The sequence below is a fragment of the Trichosurus vulpecula genome, chromosome 3 (genome assembly GCF_011100635.1).
Source record: "Trichosurus vulpecula isolate mTriVul1 chromosome 3, mTriVul1.pri, whole genome shotgun sequence".
Taxonomy (NCBI): domain Eukaryota; kingdom Metazoa; phylum Chordata; class Mammalia; order Diprotodontia; family Phalangeridae; genus Trichosurus; species Trichosurus vulpecula.
This window is the reverse complement of record NC_050575.1, coordinates 397,727,420-397,754,808: the sequence shown is the minus strand read 5'-3', so window position 1 is coordinate 397,754,808 and position 27,389 is coordinate 397,727,420. Positions and strand designations below refer to the sequence as shown.

At 42.9% G+C, this 27,389-nt stretch overlaps 1 protein-coding gene across 4 annotated transcripts in view; it reads right to left on the bottom strand.

Annotated features, from left to right (window-relative positions):
• Positions 1-4,097: 4,097 nt before the first annotated feature.
• Positions 4,098-27,389, bottom strand: part of PDPR (pyruvate dehydrogenase phosphatase regulatory subunit) — a 34,190-nt gene continuing 10,898 nt past the window's right edge. For 3 of the 4 annotated variants that reach the window (XM_036748964.1, XM_036748965.1, XM_036748966.1), the window contains 10 exons: positions 26,637-26,829; positions 24,816-24,940; positions 23,096-23,251; positions 22,338-22,471; positions 21,221-21,369; positions 20,657-20,769; positions 18,961-19,055; positions 13,364-13,453; positions 11,500-11,682; positions 4,098-10,878 (listed from right to left, as the gene is read on the bottom strand). In XM_036748964.1, coding sequence (XP_036604859.1) covers positions 10,474-10,878; positions 11,500-11,682; positions 13,364-13,453; positions 18,961-19,055; positions 20,657-20,769; positions 21,221-21,369; positions 22,338-22,471; positions 23,096-23,251; positions 24,816-24,940; positions 26,637-26,829 — 1,643 coding nt within the window. In that variant the 3' untranslated portion in view covers positions 4,098-10,473. Of the gene's footprint in view, positions 10,879-11,499; positions 11,683-13,363; positions 13,454-18,960; positions 19,056-20,656; positions 20,770-21,220; positions 21,370-22,337; positions 22,472-23,095; positions 23,252-24,815; positions 24,941-26,636; positions 26,864-27,389 lie in introns of all 4 variants that reach the window. The other variant, XM_036748967.1, reaches the window with a different exon arrangement.

Here is a 27,389-nt window from a genome sequence, read left to right as displayed (position 1 = left end):
ATGTGGGATGACTGACTTTGATAGAATTAGCTTTACTCAGCAATACAATGATCCAAGACAAGTCTATCATGGTTGATCATCGCACAATGTGGCTGTTACTGTGTACAATGTTCTCCTGGTTCTGCTCACTTCACTCAGCATCAGTTCATGTAAGTCTTTCCAGGTTTTTCTGAAGTCCACTTGCTCATCATTTCTTATGGAACAATACTATTCCATTACATTCATTCAGCCGTTCCCCAATTGATGGCCATCCTCTCAGTTTCCAATTCTTGGCTGTCACAAAAGGAGCTACTATAAATATTTTGGTACATGTAGGTCCTTTTCCCTTTTTTATGATCTCTCTGGGATACAGACCTAGTAGTGGTATAGTTGGATCAAAGACTATGCCCAGTTGTATAGCCCTTTGGGCACAGTTCCAAACTGCTCTCCAGAATGGCTGGATCAGTTCACAACTCCACCGACAAAGCATCAGTATTCAATTTTCCCACATCTTCTCCAACATTTTTCATTTTCCTTTTCTATTAGCCAATCTGATAGGTATGTTTTGAACTGTTTTAATTTGCATTTCTCTAATCAATTTCACTTATTTTCAATCTCTGCTTCTCTACTGGCTCTTTTCCTACTGACTACAAACATTCCCATCTCTTCCATCCTGAACAGTTGATACTTCCTTCCCTGCTGTCATCCTATCTCTTCTGCTCTTTGTAACTACTCTTCACAAAGGTTCCTCCACTTCCTGTCTCTCTCTTCTTAACTCCTTACAATATGGCAGCCCATTCTATCATTCTCCTGCTGCTCTCTCCAAAGTTACTGAGCTCCTAATTGCTGTATCTCATTATTTTCTCATTATCAATGGCCTTATTTGTCGTGACCTCTTAAAACTCATTAAGTCCAAACCAGAACTCATTGTCTTTCCCCCTAAACCTTCCCCCCCCACCCCTTCCTACCTTATCTATTACCGTTGAGGGCACCGCCATTGTCCCAGTTCATCAGGCTCACAACCTAGGAATCATTCTCGACCCCTCACTCTTTCATTCCCCAAATCCAAAGTGTTGCCATGGCCTGCCAACCTCAGTTTTGTAAAATCTCTCCTCTGACGCTGCCAACACTCTGGTCCAAACCCTCGTTTCCTCACACCTGGACTATTGCAATAACTGCTGGAGGGTCTGCCTGCCCCAAGTCTCTCCCCACTCCAATCCATCCCCCATTCAGTCACCAAAGAGCTATTCTTAAAGCACGGATCTGATCATATCATTACCCCAGCCCCTGCTCGCTAAACTTGGCAGGGGGAGGGCTCCCTATTGCCTCCAAGACCCCATACGGAATGCTTTGTTTGATCTTCAAAGTCTTTCATAATCCTCTCTTACCTTTCCAGTCTTAATCCCAAAACATACTCTTAGATCCAATGACACTGGTCACCTGGCTGTTCCACCAATAAGACACTCCATCTCTTGGCTCTGGGCATTTTCTCTGGCTCTTCCCCATGCCTGGAATGCACTCCCTCCTCCACTCTGCTACCCTTTAAATCCCAATTAAAATACTATGTGCGGGCCATCAACAGTTGCCTTAACCTAAGTCTTGCCTCTGGACTCCAGAGGATCCAGCAGGGCTGATGTCTTTGCATTGCTCCGCCTCACTCAAATCCAATTAACTTTTAAGTCAAGACGTCACCCTCCAGATGTTATTGGTCTTCCTTGAGAACGAAAGATAAACAAAATACCACCTTCTATTAAGAAGCCTTCCCCAAACCCCCTTAATTCCAACTCCTTCCCTCTGTTAATTATTTCCTACTTATCCTGTCTATAGCTTTCTTTGTGTGTGTGTGTATATATATATATATATATATATATGTTCACACGTTGTCTCCCCCATTGGACTGTATAAGCTTCTTGGGCAGGAACTGTCTTTTCCCTCCTTTTGTATCCTCGGCACTTATCATAGTACATACAGTAGACACTTAATAAATGTTCATTGATTGATCACAGAATTCCCACTAATAAGAAGGAAGCTCCAATAGCTAGGAGTCTGGGAACCCCTTGGGTACTTGTGCACAGCATACACCTTTCTGCCTCAGTCACCTTACCTGCCACCTCACTGAGCACAACTGAATCTAAAGGGACAACCATGAAACCCCACATATCAAGGTAATGCCAAATGTGTTAGAAAAAAGCTACTTTCCACCCCCATAGGAATGTGTCCCACGGCTGTTAAAATGGTAGGTCTCTCCTAGCACTAAGCTTCTGCATTGTTTCATGTTCTACAAGTTTCTGTAATACTATGCTAATGATGTCTACTCAAGAGCCTTGGGGAAGGGATTTTTTTTTAAATGCCAATCGTCATTTTCAAGGATTTAAGGTAAAAAGCCAAAGAGGAGTGTGTCTGTAGCACAGTTCAACAGGCTTTCTTTAACAGGCGAGACCACTTCCCTTAGGTAGAGTAAGCTGGGTTTCCACATCCTCTCCATGTTACTTTTAGGGTTGACTTGGTTCAGATTTCTAATTTTCCCCAGCAATAGCAGGGTGGTCACACTCTGGTCCCCTCACTTTACATGCAGATGGTGCCATCTGCTGGTCTCTTCTTAAGATAACCAAGGCAATGGGAAGATTCCATCTTTCTTCCATCTGACCACTGGGGTCTGGTGATGGAACAGTTTTGCCTAATGCTAAACCTGGACAGCAGAGAAAGCGAGCCTCACATTGACCTAGGGAACCATGAGAAAGTCCAGTAGGGTAAAGATCTGCAGGTTTATCACCAGCACACAGCTTGCAGGGCTAATCTGTGGGAATACCTGGAAGCTCATTTCAGCCTTGGACTGCTGCAGTCAGCCAGTTGGGTCAAATGCAGGATGGGCAACGATTCTGGACGTAACAACTTACTTTCTCTGAAAGGAGGTCACATCCTTTCCCTGAGGATTTTACAAAGTAAATTCCCAAAATACTGGCCCTAGTTTTGTCCTTTCTCCACCAATCAATAAATACACGTCTAAGTGGCTGAAATACCTAAGCGCAATGTCTAAGGCTCTTTCAAGCCTAAACAATCAAGTATTTAGACCATGGAGTAACTTTTAAAACTAGGAGGAAGCTTGGAGATCCCTCAGCCCACTCTTGGCATTGCAGAGAGGGCACTGAGGTCTATAGAGGGGAAGGGAACTTACCCAAGGACATAAAACTGGTGAGTAGCAGTGCTGGGGTCAGGGTCTGCCCAGGCACCCTTCTGTTACACCCTCCCCTACACAGGACCAAAGCTGATTCTCACCAGAACAGGCCCGCCACAGAAGCAGCTCCAAAGCCAGCTTTGGGGAAAGATCTAGCGATCGGTTCCTTTCCTTTCCTTCTTTGTTTTTGTTTTCATCTTGTCAGCACTATGTGGAACATTTTCACCCCTCTTTCTTTACCTCAGTTTCAAACTCTTCACTTTCCTTTCTCAAGAATTACAAAAAAACCCCACCATTTTATGAGTGAGTACTTCCATAATCAATGCAGATGATAAACCTTTAATGTCTTAGCTGGCAGTTTCAAGTTTCTACAGTAAAAATAAAAAACTCCCTGGAGGCCAACATTTTACTCCTGAGCCTCTCTGAAGGTAGTCTGGTTCATCCTTAGCCAACAATTATTTATTATTAACAATTATTATTGGGTCTGCATGCTTTCCCAGCTTCGTAGGCATTTCCAAAGCCTGTGGCCCACTGGCATAGCCAATAACAACTAGCATTATGCAATGCTTCAAAGCACTCTGACATCTCATTAGATCCTTACAACTACCTTATCAGGCAGGTGTTTTTATCCCCATTGTACAGCGGAGGATATTGAGCCTCAGAGAGGAATTCAGTTCCTTGCCCATCGTCACACAGTAAGCGACAGAAGGCAGGATTCAAACCAAGGACTTCTCCTGACTCCGAGTCTCAACAATCCTTCTGCTCCACTTCTCTAAGAGCCTGGGGGTGGGGGTGGGGGCAGCACCTTTAGGATGAAGTATCAGGTCAGGATGGTTATGGTGGTTCTTCCCATATACAGCAACAATGAACAACTGTCATATATATGCATACCTGGAGGATAAGAATGATCCCTGCTACATACAAAGAACATTCCACAGCATGCTAGAGCTAATTAAATGCCTGTTTATTCATAAAGAAACATTATGATATGTGAACAGACCAGAAAATCTTAATTGAAATATAACTCCATATAAACACAGTGCACAATGTTCAGCTAACCCAGCCTTGGTGGAGGACAGGGGCCCATCCTGTGTGACTAACAGCCGCCCACCATTAGTGCCCCACAAAAAGATTCCAATTTGCTAAAGTGCTTCATGTTTTCAGGATCACGTTCTAAGCCCGACAGACACAGCAGGGCTTCAAGTGCTCTGAACAAACGCAATGGGTTACGATACTTTACAGTAATTAGAATGGCATTTTATATAGACCAAGGGTTTAGTTAAAGCATGAATTGTGCTCTGAGAACAATGTTCATTCAAACACCTCTGTGGAAAGCTTTTTTCTTTCTGCTATGAAGAGGCATGGCTATGAGGAGGAAGGTGTATGGAGACTCAGACTGAAATGGAGTTTCTGTGCTGGCCACCTCCCCCACGTGTGTAAGGCACTAGAAAATGGCGAGGAGAGCTCGAGCTTTCTGCACTCTCATTCTCGTCTGCAGAGGAAACACTGGCCAGTTCTTGTGACAGTGTCAGTCCTGCCCTTAAGAGACAGAAGAATAAAATGCAGGTACGTTCACAGAGGATAAGCGACGTTGTCCAAGGTGTGTCTCATTTTGCCCAACATGACAGACCACACCAAGAGTAGCCCTGGTGCCCAATGGAAAAAAGGCCGGCAAAGACCGACTAAAGGCTCAGCCCTCAGAGGAAGCAAAGCGCTCAGGAAAGGAGTCTAGTGATCTTAGCACCTTAAATCAAGGGCCCAAAGTGGTGATGGCTGGGGTTCTGAAGACACAGAGCAGGTTCAATATTTACCGAGTTTTATAACAGGAAGGACAGCAGATTTCAAAGCTAATTTTACCCTGTTTTTGTTGCAGGGGTAGATGGGTGAGAGGCAGCTTTGTTTTTTCTAAAGCCGTCTGACAGAAAATACGCTATCTAGATAGTGCTCTCCTGCCTATGCTATCAAGAGGGAGTTGTTTAAACTGCAACAGAAAACCTTTCTATTAACAATACACTAGCCATCACCAACAGGATTTGTATCTTGGATCTCTTAGGAGCCTCTGTGTGGACTACAGTGGGTAAAGAGAGAGCCCAAGAGAGATCAAAACTATACCTTGCTTTACTTACTACTGAGAAAACTTACCAGATCTACTGGGCTGGAGAGCCGTACTCTCCACGCTGTGGGAGCAGCAGAGATGGTACCAAGAGGTTGCTGTTGATGGATTCACCTTTAACTCTTGTGCCATTTAGGGGAACTGCCAAAGTCCTTAAGCTTGATAGTCCAAGAGGGGATAGCTGCCCTCCCAAGCCCAGCATAACCACCTGTCTAACTTAAAGGAAAAACCAATCTTCTTTCTGAAAGAAGATGGGACAAGCAGCAACATCTAGGGGCTACAAGATTTAAACTACTTGGCTCTATTCTTCTGAAAAAAAGATACCCATTGTGCCAATTTCAGAATCATGTCATCAAATCAGAGAACAAAATGGTACTTGTTCCTTCAGCCTAATACAGTTCTGACACAAAAGTTCATCTGCCAATACAAGGAAGCCTGGCTAACACTGGGTCTGCAGTAATAACAACACAGCTCTCTAGGTTCAAGGTCTCGCTTCTTAGTAATGTACCTGAGAAACTACGCACTCAATAAAAACAGATGCTAAAGCATAAACAAAATTATTTCCTATCTGCCCCCTGCCCAGAATGAAAAGTAATGTTCCTCAACAGGCAAGCCAAATTTCTTCTTATGATTTAGTCGTAACTGGGAGTAAGGGAAGGACAAAAGTCACTTGAATCTTTGCATTAAGGGGGGGAAAAAGGTGAGGATTAGGGAGGAACAGTCTTAAAGTGACAATGAAATGGAAACCATTTCCTCACTTGTGACTACTATAAAACATTTAAGAAAAAAGATAAGGAGGCATGGGGCGCTAGAAGCCTGTGAATAGAGAATTGGGTTACAACCCCAGTTTTGTTTAGACAAGCGTAGCCTTTTGCAGGATACTAGGCCAATGTCTTCTGCACAGAAAAAGGCTACGATCGCACAAGTAGGAGCTTTCATTCAGTCTGGTAATTATGACATTTTCTTTAACAATTAAAGACTTAATAGTGTCCAAATACTGGAAAGCTGGGATATTTTCAGAGTAATAAATCTTGAAAGGTCATTCTATAATAAATGGAGAGTGAAAGTGCCGTTCATTGAAGTCATTTCTGTGGTAGAAACCCCTACTAGCCTAGAGACCTTAGTCCAGGTCAAGAAAACAGCTTACAAGTTCATTGTTGTCTCTTTATCTACCAGAAAACTAAGACAAATACACCCTAAGCATTTTAGTGTTAACGTAAGTATGGGTCGCACACAGTATTTGTTATTAAATTCTGGGGCATTTTTTTCTAGGTGCTCATTTCCATTGCACAATTACTGTCTGTGTCTCTCTGAAAACACCAAGACATAAATGATGCACCAGTTAAGGCCCTAATGCAGAAACAGATCTTCCCGAGAGTGACCAAGAATTGAGCTCCTCTTAGAAGAAGAAAGAGTTTCTACTGCAGGGACTTAATTTAGTCATCATATTGTATTTGTTGCCAACAATCTGGGATACTGAGAGCAGCTGAACCACCCAGAAAAGATGAAGCAACTTGTTTTCCTTAAACCCTTCCCATCTTCCATCAAGAGACCCATTTACTGAGGCAAGCAATACTCGATCCTATGATCGTGATTAGTCATTAAATTGTCAGTCACTAAGATAATAAAATGAGTCATTAAAATTAACTCCATTAATCACATTATTTTGTCTTTTCAAAGCTTTCTGCACTAGTAAGTAATCCTGTTCCTTGACCTCAGTGGGAGGGATGTGCCAAGCAACCTAATATCCTCTGGCTGAAGCTCAAATTCCCAAAGCCAAATGACTTTTGCCACAAGAAAGCAGATCCAAATGCACAGACGCAAGTGGAAGCAAAGTCCTCATTAGCTGTTTTCTGGGGAGGCTCACGGAAGACGTGCAAGAGTGGGTGTTCCCATGAGACCAAAATGTTTTCTGTACCTAAGACCCAAACAAAAGAGAATACAGGTGTATTTGCAAGAAGGAAGACAGAAAAGAATGACTTGGCCATTCCAAACTGAAGGATAACCTCAGAAAACCTTAGCTGACTTGAATTTGATGTTGCTGCACTGAAATCCCTCCTCCACAGGAAGCACAAAAGTCCCTCAAATGCCCTAAGACAGGAACAATCTGAGTGGATGGCTAGGATGAGATAATGTTGGGTGGTTACACATGCTTCAGGGAAGGAAAAAAACGTTACTCAACGTGAGAACATTAAAAGTTCTCTTTGCTTTGGCCATCTTAGGCTTTTGGGATCTAGGTCTCTTTTTAATAGGATAATTTGGGCAAGGCCTTTTTACCCCAAAGGAGTTAGCTTGTTCTGAAGTGGATGGATCAAATTGGTTACGCCTCACCCTGAATCTGCTCCAAGGGAAACCTGAACCCTAAGTGAACAAACATTTCAGATCTCACTTCCTAAGAAGGCTTTTCTATACCTGGACAAAGGAAAACCCCAAATTACTGAAGAATGATGTTTTGGTCCTCAGAAGCTCCAGGCCTCTTTTCAGATGAGATGCCAACTAACTGCAGTCTGAACCTCCCCTCCAAATGAAAAGAAGTGGTTTGATATTAGAATCAAACACACCAAACTGTGAGGCAAAGTATGGGGCGGCTGGGGGGGCAGGGTCCTGGCTGGCCCATACTGGTTTCTCCTTGGGTTTTTTCTCATCTGTGAGAAGGGGATACTTCTTCCTGCCCAGGGATCTGAGGAGGAACAGTAACTAAAAAAACAATAAAGCCAAGTATCCTCTTTGCCAGGTAAGTTTCTAGCTGAATGTTTTTGGGACTACACAGCTGCCTCATTTCTATTTCTCTTTCTAAGCATCGATGCAATGTTGTAAGAGAACTGCTAAGCTTTATCTGCCCCTGCTAGGAAGGTGTGGGAGGCTGAGGGGTGAGGGGAGGGAAAGGAGCCTCTCTTAGGGGAGACACCTGTGCATACAAGCCCAGAAAAGTCCAAATTTCTATTTACAAAGAAGAACTTAGATTAGTGCAAAATCCCCATAGGGTAGAAGGACCCTATCCACATCCTGCGGTACCTCTGCCTGGCCTTTGAAACATCACTCTAGAAAACCTGCTCTGCCCACATGTGCTCCTCTAGGCCTTCCTCCCAACTCCCAAACTCTGGCGTTGAAAGTCTTTTCTAACAGTTCTGTTGCTTTGTTCTTTGGTTGGGAGACACTTCTCTTCTCCTTCTTTTTCCAGCCTTAATTCAGCCAAGGGCACTACACAGAATGCTACACATAGCAGAAATCTCAAGGCTTGGACTCAAAAAAGGTAAACAGAGTCTAAATAAAAGAGCTGTCAAGAAGAGCACAGACCCCACTCACCAAAGCTGACAAGAAAAGCGGATGTCCTCAGGAAGCTGTGAGCAAGTGGTCTACATCACAGATTAGTTTCTCCTCCAGGCCTAGTATTAGCCATACTCTCCCTCTTTAACAAATGAGCAAGTGCCCAAGAAAAAAAAAAGCCAGCCTAGGTCAAAAAGTGTGTTATTAAAGAAGGGGTAACCTAGACAGATTAGTGGGCAAATAACAGTGCAACAACCCAGAAGTTAAGGAAAGTAAGGAAAAGGGGAGATTCCAAAGGCAAGCCAACCCTAATTCCTTAAAGTTCTGAAAGACCTTGTATCTATTGCTTTGGGGGGGAGGTGGGGCACAGCGCACAACAGTGAGACCTTGCTTGTGTGGGCAGCACAGCTTTTAAAAAATGAATAATCTGTAATCAGCTCTTTGTTCCTTGGCTTTAGCAGCTTTAACTAGGAAAAAAAAATAAAGTCAAGGGGCTGGATCTTATAGCAATTTGTAGTATCTGGGAGCTTCACTGCCAGATCAAAGAACAAAGAAATACTCCACTCAAAACAAAGGGCAAAGTCACTTTTTTCCCTTAGAACGTCTGTCTCTAGAGAAAACAAAGCAAACCAAAAAAACAAAACTAATTTTCCATCTCAGTGGGTAAGGATAAGTAGAAGTAAGAAAACTGCATGAGTAATGGAGAAATTTCCTAGAGGGAGAAGAGCCTGGGAAGCCAGGCTCAAGGCCCACATTAACTGAGTTACTGGAGAGAATGCTTCCCTCTTCAATGGAGCTAAGTGGATCAAACATATGGCTATAAGTCAGCATGGCTGGCAAGGTATACCTATTGGACTCTTACACAGAGCCTTCCAGCTGATTTTCCCTCAAAGGATCAGAAGCCTAGAAGCCTTTTACAGATAGGCCAAGTAAGGCTGAGCTAGTGAAAAAGAAAAGTGCAGGACACCTGGAGAAAAGAAAACTAAGAAGGGGACTAGACTTTTGAGAGAAAGAAAAACAGCATGATTTACATTTATCATTGATGGGGATCCCTCTGAGCAATGCATCATTCTGATGTTCCCCTAAAGAGGAGCCTGACGAGGGAGCAAAAAGTCACAGGCAGGGCTTTCCCAGCTGGAGGATCCAATAATCAAATACGTTATTGCTCCATAAGAGCAAGTGCTCTTTAAGAGAGCCTGAAGACCAAGTTGGAGACTGCCTCTCTCTTACACCACTCCGATAAAACCCTTGCCAAGTGTCACGCCAATGAGGTAGCTAATCGTTCTATTGCTCAGTGTGTCATTGCACCAAAACCCTCTGCACAATGTACATGAGGAAATGTAAATCAGAGTATCCCCAATGAACTGCCTAAGAGGAGCATCTCCTCAAGCCACTGTCTGGATGTAGCCCAATGGGTATGATATCTGGCCACTCCGCTGAAAGTGGTACGTAGAATGCCCAAGCAGAGAGAGAAGAGTTAACTCTAAAGTAGAGGCCAGCAAATGCCAGCTGTTCTTGCTTGTGGGTAGCATGGATAAAGCAAAGTACTTGGAATCAGACTGCTGCCCTTCAAAGGGCAGCTACAATGGTGAAACTATTTTTGCCGAGTGGATATTTACTCCTGTTCGGCCTGTCAGGTGTACCACGTGCCATCTGCCAACATAAGATATTTTGGGGGGGGAGAGGGGGTGGGAAATGAAAGGAAGAGGAGGAGGAATTAGATAGAGTACTTAAAGAAGGAAAGATGAAAAAATTTTCAAAGCAAAAAAATGTTAATGTCGGCTAAGTTTCAAACAGTCCCAAGGTTTTGAAAATAACCTTCATAGTTAGAAATGGAGAAAGAATAGGAAACAATGTAGGAAGGAGGAAACAGCTGGCAAGATGATCCTGGCAAGAAGTCCTAGTGTGAGGAAGGAGGCAACAGGCTTCCCTACCAGTGTTACTTTCCCTGGAAGTCACTCATTTCTATCTCGTCCTTTCGTCGTTTGTAAGTAAAGAGGGAGCTGAATGGGTAAAGTTTGGCCTTGGCCTGGAAGCGTTGCCCTGCAATGTCAATTTCATATTCCCCACGATTAATGAAATCAGGGGTCACCACTAGCTTCTCCCCAGTCTCCTGATTAAAATTGTGCACAAAGCCAAGGCAGACATGGCGCTCCAGAGTAAAGCTGTAGGCACTGCTGGTGGTCATGCCAACATATTGCCCATTCCGATAAATGGGCTCTCCCCACCAGGGCCAGAGGTCCAGGTCTGTGTCATGGTCTTCAAGGATGAACATAGTAAAGCGTTTGTAGACTCCATTCTGCCTTTGCTGCAACAGGGCATCCCGACCAATAAAATCCATTCCCTGGAAAAGAACAAATACAGTTCTTAATTGTGTAGGCCACAATCATTTGGTCTTGAGAAAGAGCACCAAGGGAAGAGTCTTGGATCTCAATGCACTACGATGCCACCCCTCTAAACCCTTTTTGGTCATGCCTTTATACTTAAGAGTCAAAGCACAATGTTTTACGTGAGCCACATGCACCATGTTAAGGGTATTACAAATAGCACCTCTTCAACAGGAGAGATAAAATACTTCTTAAAATATTATAAAACGAATTCAGTCATAAGACAAACTAGCATTAAATTTTTAAAAAAAGCTAGATCCCAAAACATCTGTTGGGACAATAGGCAGCTAAGTGTGGAACAAATGTTAGTATGACAGTGCAAATTCCATAATTATCACAGCATTCAGAAAAGCAGTCAATCTAAAAGGCTTCACAACTACAGCATTAAAACAAGAATTTTCTAGACACTTTGTATTTTCAAGTAACAATTTTTTATACTGTGGATAAAATTTTCCAGTCTAAGAACATCCTGTTCATAATTATCTACCCATTGCTACACTCTGGAATTTCTGAGCACTCTCTTTTCTAATCTGATCAGCATCATCATTTAGGTACCTGGATCTGGTCATATACAGTACCTTATCCAGTTTCACTCGAAATTCTCGTCCACACTCCAGGGGTGTTGTGAAAGTGTTCAAATCCTGACCCCAAAATGCAAAAAATTTCTCAATTCGAAGACTTCGGAGAGCATAATAGCCAGCATTTCGGATTCCATATTTCTGCCCAACACTCATCAGCTCATTGTACACATGCAGGGCATACTATAAGGAGAAAGAAATGGAGTTAACTGTTACATTTTAGGGAATTAAGACTGATAAGTAAATGAGACCAGGATATACGGCTTGCAAGTCCTCTTTCTTGCTCAGATACACAGCTGATAGTCCCCAAGGTTCCTTCCAGGCCAAACCAATGGGTAAAGTCCAAACTAGGTGAGCATCAGTTATTCCGCTTCTTAAAAACATAAATTTGCCAGGATACCCTATCCTCTTAATGGCTCCTAACTCCCTCAAATGAGAAAAAACGTCCCATTATTCCATCATCTGACATGATGGAAGGAAACAAATAAAATTCTATGATTTGCATCTAGAAACATTAAAAAAGCTTTATATAATACACACGGTATCTCTAACAGAAAAACCCAGTCACCAGGATGCTATTCTCCCAAACTAGATAGCAAGATCCTTGGGGGAAGGGACAATTCTTTTTCTTACTTCTTTTGCTCCCTCCAAACTACTAAATAGTGTCGTGCCAAGGGCTTTAATAAATACTTGTTAAACGAATACACTTATAGCTTAAAGGCAAAATGTCCTTCACTGTTACTTACAAAAGCGTCTACTCCCTCGTTCACAGCTCTTCTCCTAGTCTGGCTTACTCTAACTCTCACCCTTCTCAAGTCACTCCTCATAGTCTTTATCTCTCCCCCCACACTTTGCTTCTTCCGATAAAAGGAGCAGTGTTCTGGACAACTCTAGGTCTGCATGATACCGTCTAATCTCACACAGACACTAACAATGATCAACTCTGGGTGCATGGAGTAATCAAAAGAAAAACTATGAAGCCAATGTCTATTTTCTCCATCCCTAAATTTAAAAGGATGCTTTCGGTGAAAAGCTTTCACTTTAAAAGGTGAATAAGTTATTCTTGGCTTTGCCCTGGATACCCGCTGTTGTGATTGATACCTTCAGGGTAAGTCCCAGGCATGCTTCATTTAAGCCCTCCTCTCAGGCCTCTTCCTCCTCCTCTTCTGTACCAACCACTTTGCCCACAGCAAGTACTCTTTTCTCACTCCCCTCCCTAAATTCAGGAACCAAGATCAAATGTCTTGGTTCCTGGATGAGGTTATCCATCTGCTTCCCAAGGCCCCACACACCATTCCAGTAATTACCGAGACTAAAAGAGCCCACCCAAGTCACTGTTCCCCTCTATCTTTGATCTTATCCATTAGAATTGAGTTCCATCAGGGCAGGGATCATTTGTGCTTTTTGTATTTGTATCCCTAACTCAGTAGTTACGGCACACATTAAATGCTTAATAAATGCTTTTTTCATACATACATTCATTCATTCAAAAATTGGCTTCAGAAACTGTTACTCAGCAACTAATTTAATTATACATAGGTGTCTTTGAACTGGAAGCAAATTTAGGACACTAGATGTCAACTAAGAAAATTAATATGATTGCACAGGAAGTTATAGAGTCGTATTTGCACAAGAAGTTGAACGCAGAAATAGCATCACTAACCCTGCCCCTGCACACACTGACCTCATACTGAGTATGGAGAAAGAGAACACAAGTAAGCGGCTAACCTCATTCTTCAAAACTTTGTCTTAAATTCTGCCTACAGGGATCAGTCACCAACCACATGGGCAGCCTGTGGGAACGATTGGAAGCAATCACCAGGCACCACACTTTGTTAACACCAGACGCTCTCCTAACTCTCACCTCTATAGGGATGTAGAGCATGAATCCAGGCTCTCCTGTGTGGGTCATGCTCATCACTCGGATTCCATTTGCATAGCCCACACTCATTTCCTGTAGAAGTCAAGGCAGAGGAAGAAGTCAGGAACAGAACATTACAGTCAGCATCCAGGCCATTCATTAACTCTAAGCCCTGAGGAACACAGCACACGCTCGCGAGCACACACAAACACACACACACACACACACACACACACACTCACGCACATGCCAGTAAAAAGGGCACTGTTTCATCTTGGGGCTCCCACACAAGAACGAGTCTCCTTAAACTCTTTCGTTCACCAGGAACATCACCAGATCAATTTAATTCAACAAATATTTGTCAAGTGCCTACATTATCCTGTGAATCACGGGTCCTTGAAGTACTGAATCATGTACTGAATGAATCATCTTTCTTCCAGGCACTGTCTTTGGTTTAAAGACAGAAATAACAGTCCTTGCCCTCAAGACTCTTATGTTCTATATTGGATAGGGATTGGGGGGGGAAATACATATACACATATAAATAAATACAATTACTGTTTAAAATGATACACACACACAGATCTGGGAAGATTTCAAATACAGACAGAACCTGAGCTAAAGCCTTGTGGGGAAACCTGTCCTGCAGGCATGGGGAAGGCAGATCTAGGAGACCAGTTTGACTAGAAGGGGGCATTTACAAAATAAGTGTGCCCATTTGAGGAGGACCTAGACTATGATCAGCTGAAGAGTTTGGGTCTTCTCCTCGAGGCCACACATACTGAAGCTTTGTTAGCTAGCAGCTGACATGATTAGACTTGGGGTTAGATTGAGGAATATGACTCTGGTAGCTCTGTCAAACATGAAGTAGAGAGAAGAAGAGCTACAAGAAAGGAATCCCAATCGAAAGGAGATGAGGCATGAACTAGGCAGGAGCCATGTGAGTGCAGACAAAAGGACAGATTTAATGGATGTTATGGAGAAAGAACTGGTAAGACCTGGCAAAAAACCAGATACTGCCAGTGAAGGAAAGCAAAGGTAACTCTAAGGTTACAAACCCAGATGACTGGAAGAAAGGAGCTGCCTTCAAAGGAAATAAGGCTGTTATTAGTTGTTAGAGAAGGGATGGTTTTTGGGGGGAAATACGAGTTGTTCTGGATATGTTAAATTTGAGATGCCTATGGGACCCTTCCAGGTAAAGATGTCCATCGGACCATCGGTGATGTGGAGAAAGATTAGGCCTAGATATAGAGGACTTGGGAGAGTCTTTTGTGTACTCTACTGGCAAACTAGTTTCTTCTTTTCTTGCTTTTTTTCCCCAAGGCAATCAGGGTTAAATGATTTGCCCCGGGTCACAAAGTTAGTTAAATGTCAAGCGTCTAAGGCCGGATTTGAACTCATGTCCTCCTGACTCCAGGGCCAATGTTCTACCCAGTGCATCACCTAGCTGCCCCTCAAATTAGTTTCTAAAAGGATGGCAAGCACTTACCACTAGGTCTGTTATGAAATATTAAGAAATAATACTCTGACAGGACTGCAGTCTGTAGGCTTTGATCTCACCCAAATGTTAAACCTAATGAGTCATCCTTGAATAGAAGACTCAATTGAGCTCGCCCTTGACCAAATTAAAAAGGATAGTTAAGAAGGGAGTTACTGGCTTTGGGCAGATATTTCATCAATGATGTACAGATATTACTCTTTTTCTGTTAAGCAAATCAAAAGCCCCCAAACTAAATAATGTGCTTTTCTTTCACCCTGCTGTGGAAGGCTGTCTTTTGTTACAGAAAAATTATAAGATGCAAGTGGACACAGCTGGGGCTAGAGAAAATCCTCATGAACTCTGCCAGTTCTGACCTTTCTCCAAGCAGAAACGATCTCTGACATGTGCTTTTGTAACATCGCCAACCCATCATCTGGTGTCTGCGTGAAGATCTCCAGGGAAGGCTAAAGCCACTGCCTCGCAAAACAACGTTCCCTTTGTGGACAGCTCTAATTGTAAGCAAGTTTTTCCCTGAATTGACATGAAATTTATCTAGTAACTTCCACCCACGCTCCTTATTCTGTCCTCTGGGGCCCTCCTCCACCATTGAGTACTTGAGGACACCTATGATATCCTTTTCCCAAAGTCTCTTCCACGATAAATCCTCTTAGCTAATCCAACCAATCCTTCAAAGGTACAATCTCTAGTCTCCCTACCAGCCTGGGAGTCCTCCTCTGAAGGGTACCTTCGAGTCTGTGTAATATCAATTAAGTTAGATTTAGAATGATTAGATTAAATGACAGATTAATTGTCTTTGATTGAGCCTTACTAGGTGCAAAGCCCCAGGCCCAAACCCCTATCTACTAGGTGCTAAGCCTATGTGGGTGTGAAGCCCTCAGTGTCCTAAGGGGAGTTGCTTAGACCACAGTCAAAAGCAGGAGCCTAAGTTCTGGTCTCTCAGATGACATCTGATGGTGTCCAAAGACTGCATAAAAAGAGAAAACAGAGTTATCTGCTTGGGGCTCTGAGCCACAGGAAGGGTGCTCATGACTTTGGGCCAGCCACTGTTATGAGCTCCCCAGCCTGTCAACCCAGATGTTGGTTTCTTGGTAACTATAAATTATATTTGGTCTATTTATAATGTATGTTTGTAATTTGTTTGTATTTGCTCTGCAGTTCAGGGTGCTGGCTTTTTCCCCTGCACTAAGTGAATGATATATGTATATGATGGATTAAAGTAAGCTTGTTAACCCCTTAACTATTACTTTCCTTAGTAAAGCAGATCAAAAGAACCTGTGCTGGCAGCGTTCTTGTTGTTGGGCTTGTCTTTCACTCCCACAGCAGCTGCTAGCCCAATTGTTGCAACAGTCTGTCAAAGTCCTTTCCGAATAATGGTACTAATAACAGAGCATCCGGGTGTGTTCTGACCAGGGTGGAGTGTGGTGGGACTCCCTTCTCCCTCACTCTAGAGGCTCTGCTTCTCAAGGTACCAACAACCTCATTTGCACTTCTGGCTGCCTTGATGCATTCCTAATGGCTCCGTCTTGTTCATAATCTGTTGACTTTTTAGGAGACAGAGACCAGCGGTCACTGGAAGAACACCTTATCAAAGGATACCTCTTTCTTTAGTGAGAGAGGGCAGTAAACAAAAACTAGATTCATTTCACAAAAACTACAGGAGCCAAAGAGGACTCCTCTCTACACCAAGTTCTTTATAAGCCAGGATGATGTTGCTGAGAGATCCTATACCTGTGCTGCACAAAGGAGGTACTGTAGACATCCAGATTAGCTTGCTACCATAGCATTAGAGACTTGGCTCCTAGTTTTTTAACAGTGTTTACAGAAGCTAAGGAACCCTGATTCCAAGAACTCTGCCAACTATTTCATCAGATGGCAGTTAAGCTACTGCTCCTATTAAGAAGGTGGTAAACTCCAGAAGACTAAAAGCAAACAACTTCCTAAAGAAAATGAACATAAATGTTTTCTCTATGGGAAGCCTAGCTGGTCCCTTCTTCCAATAAAGCAGTTATGAACTAGTCCAATAGTAAACAATTTTCAACTGCATTTGCCTGAAAGTTGAGACAAAAGACATTGGTGGAAAATTCAGAAGTGGTCTTCAACTCTGATCTGAAAGTCATATAAGGCCCCTCAGAAATGGACTTTCTGTTTCACGGGTCTGTCCGTTTCAAAGCTTTTTAGAGTACTTTCAGTACATCTGCTGTCAAAAAAGCAGAGTTTACATTTAATCAAAGGCTACAAAGTGACCAATTAAGAGTCACGCTCTCTCAGCAGGTGATGAAACATCAGCTTAGACTCAGCCACGCATCACGGCTGAGAGGGGAAGAGCACTAGAGACATAGAATGGGAGTATTCACCTGTCAACACTTGGACAGGTGACTTGGGAAAACATGACAGCAATCACAGCCCCACATTACTGAGACACAGGAGGCCTGATGAAGCAGTCAAGTATCAGACCAAGGCAGAGCAGGCAGGAGAGACTTCACTAACTGTGAATTTAACTGAGCTCTAAGGTAAAGATAAAACTCAAACCAACTCTCTGAAGAGAAGGGCATGTTTTTGAAGAAGTGACCTGGTAATTAATCAACAGCACAAAATTGTGTTACGAATCTCTGGCAAATAAAACAAAGCTGTAGTGGCTTAATTTGAAAAGATTGTTAAGAGCCTACCCAGGAGATTGCAACTAAAATTCAAAATGGGTAAGAGAAGTGGGGAAGACAAGGGGAAAAAAACCCACCAGGTTTTCAAAAAAAAATATTCATTTTAAGAGACTTTCCTTGAGTAGTGGCACTTTTGTTGTTTAGCTGCTTTTCAGGCATATCTGACTCCCTGTACCCCCTTTGGGGTTTTCTCTGAAAGATACTAGGGTGGTTTGCCTTTTCCTTCTCCAGCTCATTTTACAGATGAGGAACTCAGGCAAACAAGGTTAAATGACTTGCCCAGGATCACACAGCTAGGAAGCATCTGAGGCCAAATCTGAACTCAGGTCTTCCTGACTCCAGACCCAGTGCCCTATCCACTGTGCCACCAAGCTGCCCTTCTTTTAAGTACCTAAGGTCTAATCCTAGACATGCAGACAATGATCATAAGTTTAACAGAGTTTTTAAAAATATCTTTGCATTTCCATTCAGAAGCACATTCAAATATTGGTAAATTCCTATGGTCAAAGGGCCAATCCCCTTGAAATTACAGGAAAATAAATGAGAAGGTGAAAACCTTCAATCTATTCACCCAATGTAAGTTCTTTTCTGATCACAAAGTTCAATCCTGCATTCCTAGTAAGACGCCCAGTGTCAATCGGACCTATGCCTCAAGCCCCGGCTCACCCCCCACCTCTGAGATCATTAGATATCCAGGTACACAGGGCCAGAGCCCACCCAAGGCTCCGTTAGTCTAGCTGTCCCTTAAACGGGTAAGCAATAGCAAAGACCCACTCTGCAGAAGTCAATGGATCACTGGCAGAGGGATCTTCCAAGCTCACAGCCACATCTTTTCAAGGTGTTTTTGAGGGGCCCCACAAATGGAATTATATTTGTAATAAAAATGTGTATTTAATTCTAGAAACACTACAGCTAGCATTTTAAAAAATTCTACAAGTAGTATCAATTAGTTTAAACTGAGAAAGATGAAAATGAAAAACTATAAACACCAGTGGTATTTCTAGGGGACACTCAAAATATGTAAACTTATTTCCTTTTTCTTTAAGACAAGTAACTTCTAACCTAAGAAGAAGATACTCTCTACATGAAATTTATACTGGCTATGAAAAACAGGAAGCAGTGCAAGAGGAAAATATATCTTGGAAAATATAATTTTCTGAGGCCCATAATCTTGGAGGTGGAAAATAAATTACACCACTGCTGTGGGAACTAGTGGGAACCACACTGACATTCAGATATTTGGGTCTGTTTTTTTTTAAAACAATTCCACTGATGACTAAAAAATAATCTAAAGGGGAGAGGGAGGAAAAGACACTCATTATATTCCTTGTTTGCTTAAAGTCCAAACTATCTCTGTCTATAACCTTGCATGAGAAATATGTACCCAAAGTTCAAAACAATTTGATACATAAATGTAGAAACAAAAGTATGCAGTTACCCACCTTGCAAAAGAGGGACGGAAAATGGTCTGGAGTCATGGGGGCATAAGATAATTCAGAGAGAACATCCATAGCACGGGGGCCAATCAGATTGAGAGCTGAATAGAAAAGAAGAGATGTTTGGCCTCTCTAAGGGACTGTCAAAGGTTTATTCTGGATTAATTTTACCTGTGGTCACACCTGCACAGGAAGACTGACGAAGTCCAAGATGCCTATGTACTCCAAAGACTGAATCACAACGTTCTAATTTTGGCATTCACGATGATGAGACTAGTTTACTAACATTTTGTAACTATTACAGAAATCCTATCAGGATTAAAGAGTTATAGAAAGCTATGTGATTTATTACCATGCCTCAGGAAAACTTTGCATATAGAAACGGAAAAGCGTGACCAAACATTCTACAATAGCAATTATCAATGGGCTTTTGTCAATATTGTTAATTGGGGTTAATGCTAGAAGAATGAAGGATTGTTCGCTTATCTGATGACACTTAAGGGAACCAGGAGACATACATGCGTCCATCACTTAATAAGCATTTATTAAGTGTCTAGTGTGTGCCGAGCAAAGGGTATACAAATACAGAGAATGGAACAATCTCTATGCTTAAGGGCCTTACATTCTACATGATGACATCATGTGGGTACCTGGTAACAGTACTTCCCAGAGCAACTATTTTGCCATAAATAGACATAGTTAACTGGACAATTCAGCTTTATCAAATTTAGAAACATAAACATTAAGAGAAAAAAAAGCTGTTTATACTTCTACTATCCAGACACAAAACGCTTTCATTTGCATTTCTTAAGGTTCTTAACACTGCCTAGACAGACAGCTTTGAGGTCAGTGCAGGAGGAAGTACCTTCTTTATAACAGAATGATTATCCTGAGAACTTCAGCAATGAAAACACACAAAAGAAAAACGAAGTTAAAGGTGTCTGGGCCTTGAGACAACAGTGCTTCTTCCTACTGTGTGTGGGCATCCCCTTCTCCCAGCCACAATTCTTCTTGCAGAACATCCCCCAAGACTTCGTAAGTTTCCAAACAACCCTTCAAGTAATATCCATAAATGAAAAGCTGAGTGTGCCTGGAAAAATACCAGTAAGGTGGGCGAGGTGTGAACAGAATCTAAAAATATGCCAGCATACTCTTTGAATGACTGAATCATCTCAAGCCTCCATTTACAGACCCTACAGCAAAGAGAGTACGACAGGCTAGGTCCCCATGGTCAGAAAACCCATTAGGCTGATTTCAATCTTTTGTAATGATTTAGAAGGAGCTGGCGGCCCAGAACACTAGACAAGGAGTCAGGAAGACCCGTGTTCCAATCCAGCTTCAGACACTTCCCAGCTGTGTGACTCTGGGCAAGTCACTTAACTTCTGTCTGCCCCAGTTTCCTCATCTGTAAAATGGGGGATATTAACAGCACCTCCCTTCCCCAGGGCTGTTGGGAGGATCAACTGAGATAACATTTATAAGGTACTTTGAAAATCTTAACAGGCTATGGAAATGTTCTTAAATGTTATTAAAGCCAGAACCTATACTGAATGGGGGTTCAAGATAGTGAATAGAATAGTCCTGCTGAATTGCCAAGTGCCTATGCAAAACTGGCCTGTTTCACTTGCCCACTCCAGAGCAGAAGCCTAGGTTAAACCTGAACCTTCTGACATCTCCCGCTCCTCCCTGGAGCCCACCTTACCAGTGTACTTCCAGGTCACATCCTCTAAAAGCAGGCTGCTGTTCTCAGGCATATGTCTCTTGAGCCAGGCCCAGCAGTGGACCTGCTGGTCAGTAGGAGAAATCATGAAGAAACTAGAAAGCAAAATTAAAAAAAAAAATCAAAACCAGGTGGCAAAGAATGTTCAATGAAGTTAGCAAGGAATTCTGCCCCACACCAGTGGAGAAAACGATGCTAGTCCACGGACAAAAGTCTCCTACAAGCGTTCAGAGGGTAACAAGAGCCAGAAGCAGCTTGGGGCTGAAGGCCAGCTAAGAAGAAGCACAGGAAAGGCGGCACAAACTACACAGGGTCTGGCTGGCAGACTGTGGAAACTTCCACAGAATAGGTACACTTCCCAAATTGAGAACTGCCAATGATTTATTTCTGTGATTTCTTCTTGGATTCAGTTTCCAAAGAGCAAACTGTTCAAAAACTGATAAACGGAACATTCTCAGCCATGCTCCTATACCACCACAGGGGGAGGGGGCGTAGTGGGGAAGGGGGTTCCCCAGATGGAGGCAGGCGAAGCTCCCCTCTGTTCACCTGCTCTTGCTAAGCCGAGCTATGCTGCAGTCATTCTCATAGCCTCCACCGCTGTTGAGCATGCCTGTATGCACAATGTGGCCCACGGGCACATCCAGGTCATTGGAGAAGAGGTACTGAAGCAGCTCAAAGTCTTCTGCCCCAGGGGACTGTGGGGTTTGAGGAGGAAAAAGGAGTTAGCACAATAGCTTCAGGCCAGTGAGCTCTCCTGAAGAGGAAGCAGATATGCAGAGAAAATTCAAGAGTGCCACTACCCAAGGTACCGTGTTTGGCAGCGCTGACCCTGTCTGTCCTCTCCACTCACAGCCCCCCCCACATGACCTCTCCAACCTGCACTTCAGCCATAGCCTGCTCCTTACAGCTTCCTCTGTCTCACGTCTCTCCCCTCTCCACGCGCAGCTCTAACCTCGTCATCCCACCTCTCCATCACCTCTGGGCCTCCCAATTCCCTCCAGGACGAACTCCAAAATTCTGCCTGACATCCAGAGCCCAAGACCACATGACCTCCTCCCACCTGGGAGGGCTCCTAATCCTCTGTGGGCCCCCACAAGGTTTGTGATCCACCTACCTGGGCCCATGGCCCTCCCGCCCCCAGGACTCTCGTCCATCTCTTGACCCTGCCCTCCCACCTGCTATGCCTGGATGTGGGCTGCTTACCCTCCTCACCTCTGCCTCCTGGCTTCCCTGTCCCCTTATAGTCTCAGCTCAAAACCCAACCCCCTCCCCTCATATATGTACATAGTTATCTGTGTGCTGAGTCCCCCATTAGACTGTGAGCTCCCTGAGTTGTCCTTAGCCCAGAGCCTGGTACAAAGTAAATGCTTAATTAATGCTTGCTGAATTGACATCAGGAAAAAATGATAAAATAATCTATCTCTCTTACAAGCATGACAAAGAAAAGGTAGCAGTTAATTCTGACTATGCATGGATATTTCTGAAAAAATTAAATAAGACTAAAAAGTACGAAAGGAATTCAGTAAAGTCCTAAAAAACGACAACTAAAAAATCCAATCATATTACATTCCTCCTACAGAGACAAAGTACTGGTATCAAATAAAGCTATTTTGACAGTCAAGAAAGTTTCTGTAACCTGCCATTTGGGTTCCCAAATACTTACAATTATTTCAAATTTAGTAAAAGAGGACATGTCAATGACACATACAGCCTCTTTACAGCATTTGACTTCGGACTCCACAATGTCAAACCAGTCTGGCTTATAGAATGTCTTGCTCTGTTCCAATGCCAGTAAATCTTAAGAAGAGAAAAGATAAAATTTAAAAAGAAAAGAAAGAGGATTTATATTAGAGGCTCACTATGTATTGCAGTGAGTAAATCAAGAGCATATTATTGTTTACCTTTCCTGTTAAATATGAGAAGCAGCATGACACACAGGACAGAAAGTAGTCCTTGGAGTCAGGGAGACAACAGGTTCAAGTCTTTCCTCTGACACAGACTGGGTGGCTGGGGAAGGCAAGTCACTTACTCTTTCTACTACGCCCCAGGCAATGTGCTGCAATTAAGTGGCAAATCCATTGCTGCTCTACATTAATACAGGTGCTTTTCTAAACCTCTGAAGTCACAGATCTGAGCCAAAGCAATATAGCACTTTATGGTTCTAAAGCACTTTTGTGTACTTATAATCATTTGTTGAATTATCTTACTGGAGCTGTGAAGGAATGAAAATTTTCCCATTTCACAGACAAGGAACCAGGTTTACAGAGATCAGATGATCTGCCCAAGGTGGATGAGGAACTAGAACCAAGTCCTCCTGCCTCCAAAATCCAGTGTTTTTTCTTCTCTTAAAGAAGCTGCCTCTCGTACCTCACAATGTATTTTTCTCAGTTTTTCAGATCAGAAACTAAAATGAGGTCTCGCCTTTGTCCGGTGGGACAAAATACTTGGGCCTCTCAAAGCCATGTTTCTCCATCCATCTGGCTCCCTGTGCGTCCAAGCGGTCGTAAAGGGGGGATGTGCGCAGCTGCCGACCAGTCAGGAAGTCCCATCTTGGGACCTTAAGATCATACAGCAGGGCTGAAATGAATACAGAAGGAGGTGAAAACGCTCACTAAAGCAAGAAGAGCCTTAATCAGTGACAGATAAGAGGCAGAAGGTTCTTCCATACCCTTCCTGGGGGTCTTTGAGCAAAGGCTGGATGGAACACAGAGGACCGGGACTGTTTTACTGTCTCAGAACTTTCAATCTTTCCCAGTGCCTGGGACAAAAGAGTACATTCTTGCAAATGACAGCAGAGGGGACTCTTTTATCAGCATAGATTGGGGGAGATAGGGCAAAGTTAGAACTCTCACTGAATGGCACTCAAAGGCCTTACTGTACAGGAGTCCTGGGCACTGAGACCAAGAGCAAATTAAACTAAGAGCTTCAGTCACATTCAATGGAACATTCAATTCTGAACATAAATATTCATAGACTACTTAGGAACAGTTTAGCAAAGTCTGGGCATGGATTCCATCAGAGTAAGCAATAGTCTAAAGAGATTCAAAACAAATTTTTTTTTAACAGAAAGGGAGGGAATGGAGACTCTGATGGTGATAAGAAGGTAGGAATGTGTTAGAAGCTGTTTTCTATGTTATTGCTATGTAACACATAATCAGGACTCTCATTAACGAAGATCAGTGTTGTGAGAATAATTTTGTAAATCTCCTATCTAGAAAAGACAAGTCCAAAATTCCAAGGGAAAAAAACAAGAAAGAAAACATTCACTAAGCAACATGCGGTCTCTTTCAGGCAAAACCAACATGGGCATTGCCAAGCATCTACAGAGTAGCCAGCACGTTCACTGAAAATCTGAAAGGAAGGAGGATCTCTGGGGAAAAAAAGGAGAAGGCCTTTCTGCCTGCATAATGAACCTTCTGAGGATAAAGCAGTGACCTTGCAACATCCCAAGTAAAATGAGATATCATATCCAGTAGGGTTAGCATATAAACAACTCACACTGACAGAGCCCACAGAGCACATTCTCACTTCCTGGGAGGCAGGACTAAAACAGTCAAACAGCAGGATCATGCCAGCAGGAGCAATTAGTTTAGTGAAGAAAGTGTTCCTTTCGATGACAGCACAAAGGCTACTCGGAAAAAGAGACCAGCAGGTGATGCTGGAGTAAGAAAAAGGCTCCCTGCAGAGCAGAACCAGAACATCACACACAACCACAGATATATGGATTCTGTGAGGACTAACCCTGATAGACTTTGCTCTTCTCAGCAACACAAGGTGCAAAGACAACTCCAAAGGACTCATGATGGAGAATGCTGTCTACATCCAGAGAAAGAACTACGGAGTCTGAATGCAGATTGAGGCACACTTTATGCTCGCCTTTTTTTTCCCTTTTATTTTCTCTTTTGTTTTTGTTTTGGGGTTTTTTTTTGGTTCTGCTTCCTTTTTCTCATGGTTCATTCCATTGGTTATAATTCTTCACAACTTGACTAGTGTGTTATATGTAGAAGATATATCGGATTCCATGCCCTCTTGGGGGAGGGGAGGGGTGGGAGAAAACCTGGAACTCAAAATTATGTAGAACCGAGTGTTGTAAACTAAAAATAAAAAACCTCAAAAAAAAAAAAGAAAAAGGCTCACTCACGCATCACTTCCATGACACGGTGGCGGAGGAAGGTGCGGCTGCTCTGCAGAGCTCCAAACCGCTTCAAGTCCAAATCCCAGACATTTTCTGAAGGATAACCGTGAACTATCCATTCCGCAAGGTACCTGTTTGGAGATACAAAGGAGCAGGAAGCTCTCGCTCCCAACACTCTACAGCAGTGGGCTCTCACCATTGACACAACGCTCTTGGGTGCGCACGCCATGAACTGCACAACCACTTGTAAGTGATACACATATACTATGAACATGTCAAGATTCAGAGAAGCGGCCTGGTAGGGTGGGGAGAGAGCAGGCCTCCAGGTGAGAAAGAGCTGCTTCCAGGTCTCGTGACTGGAGGGGCGCAGGGCATGGACATTGGAAAAATCACTCCCTTCTCAGAGTTCTAACACTGTGGGATGCAAGGAAGATGCCAACCTGCACTGGTATGGAAAGTTCAGTCCCAGAAGACGTCTCTGTGCCAAGGAATCACAGAGCTAGTCTCTGTCTGTATGATAAAATTTACATTAAAAAATAAAATTTAAAGATGAAGAAGGTGAAATATTTGCTTCTCAAGTTAACAAGGAGTCCCTGAAGTTTACTGGGTATAGGAGGGACCTGGCCAGGCCTAAACTTTCAGAAAATCATTTTGTTATGTGGAGTGCAAAGGGGAGAGACTGGAAGCAGGGAGGCCAATCAGGAGACTGTTGCAATAGTATAGGCAGGACTTGAAACCAAGAAGAGACTGTACAGAGGAGAGGATGGAGATGAGAAACAAGACTGGGAGGCTGCTTGGACACAGTATAGGGGAAAGTGAAACTAGGGTGACTGGAAGGCCAGTGGTATCCTTAACAGGAAGGGCGGGGATAGATGGTATCTGTCCCACCTGTTCCTGCCCAGAAGCACAGGGCCAACCTTATGAGGAGTACCTGGTAGAGAAGGGACTGTCCTCACAGTCCCTGCAGAGGTGCTGCTTGGGCACCCAGGTAGAGGTCTGAGGAGCTAACCAAAAGGAGGTGCAGTTGGACAAGCCAGCAGAGAGAGTGGGATATAACTTATCTTCCCACCCTTTGATTAGTTGATCATGTACCACCTGGGGTCTAAAGAGTCTACACTGCCAATGAAAATACCAAGGTTCATTTCTGGCTATGCCACAGAATTTATGTGCTCTTGGGTCATTTACTTAACTTCTCCAGGAAACATCAGTCTAAAGTTGCTACTTCCAGCTCTGCTACCTGTCTCAGTACCACTGCAGGGACTGATGATGTGCTCTGTGAAACACAGAGCCGGGCACTATGTTGATGTCAGACACCACATGCGACTAGAAGTCATAAAAACACGCAGTAATGTTCGCGTCAAAATGCGCACTGTCCTTTAAAGCAGTCACCTTGGAAATTACATTATCACCCAATTCAAAATAGATTTGAAAATGTCTAGAGACAACTTAGGAAGCACACAAGAAAACTAGCATTATGACCTTTTCAAGACAAAATCTATTCTTGACCTTAAGTGAAATCCTCAGTTGGACTAATCTCCTCTTACCAGACTTGGCACTGAATCACTACCTTTTAACGCAAGTTAATTCTTAGAGAAGAGCTCCTGAAATACTTTGGGCTTTGTTAGAATAAGTGGCTAGACTCCTAAGGTGACTCCTCTGAAGGAGACAACATTCCACTGAATGTGTAATTTCTGGTATGTTTATTTAACAAACAAAACCAAAAACAGTTCCAGGACTTTAGTGCCACCAAATGATTCACTAAGGGGATAGAACAGTGAAGTGAAGGACAGTCACAGTGAACTCCACAATTGTACCAGAGTTACTTACTTCCCTGCTCCTCCGGCAAATGAAGTTCCAGCAGAGTTCATTCCAGCTAGTACAAAGTAACCCTGCACAGTTGGAGATTCCCCCATGATGCACCTCATGTCTGGCGTAAAGGACTCAGGGCAGTTCACCAACTTCATAATTTCTAGAGCTTCCAAGGCTGGCATCCTTCGCAGCAGGGAGCTCAGCAGAGGCTCTGAGCAGGAGAAAAAAAAAAATGTAATCCTCACCTGAAAAGAAAGCAAAGACTTTTAATCCTCCATCTTTTCATTCTCCTCTTCCTTCATAGAATCTATTTTTAAAAAGCCTTTAAAAGGAAAATTTTACAATAAAAAAAACGATAGAAGAGGATCTCTTAGATTTGAAATAAAATGCCTTGGAAGAATAGTGGAAAATTTCTGCATAGTGATATAGTTACAAATTCTACGGAGCAAAGAGGCTATCAAATATCCTATTTACATAATGAAAAAACTGAAAGAGATGGGATTACAGAAAGGTTTTTAAAGAGTCTTCAAAGGGATCTCACATGATGAAGAACAATGAATTCCTAAGGTGTCTATGAGCAGGTGCAAACATTCTACTTAATTTCAAAAATAAACAGAAAGACCAACAATCAAAAAACTGCTTTACAGTGATTTCTTTAATGTTATATGGAGTTCTGCTGATAGAAGGTCTTCCTCTCCTTCAAGTAGTGTAAAAAGAACAGAGGGAGAAGTCACAAGAACAAGTTATGTGATTCAGCCACCATCACCATCA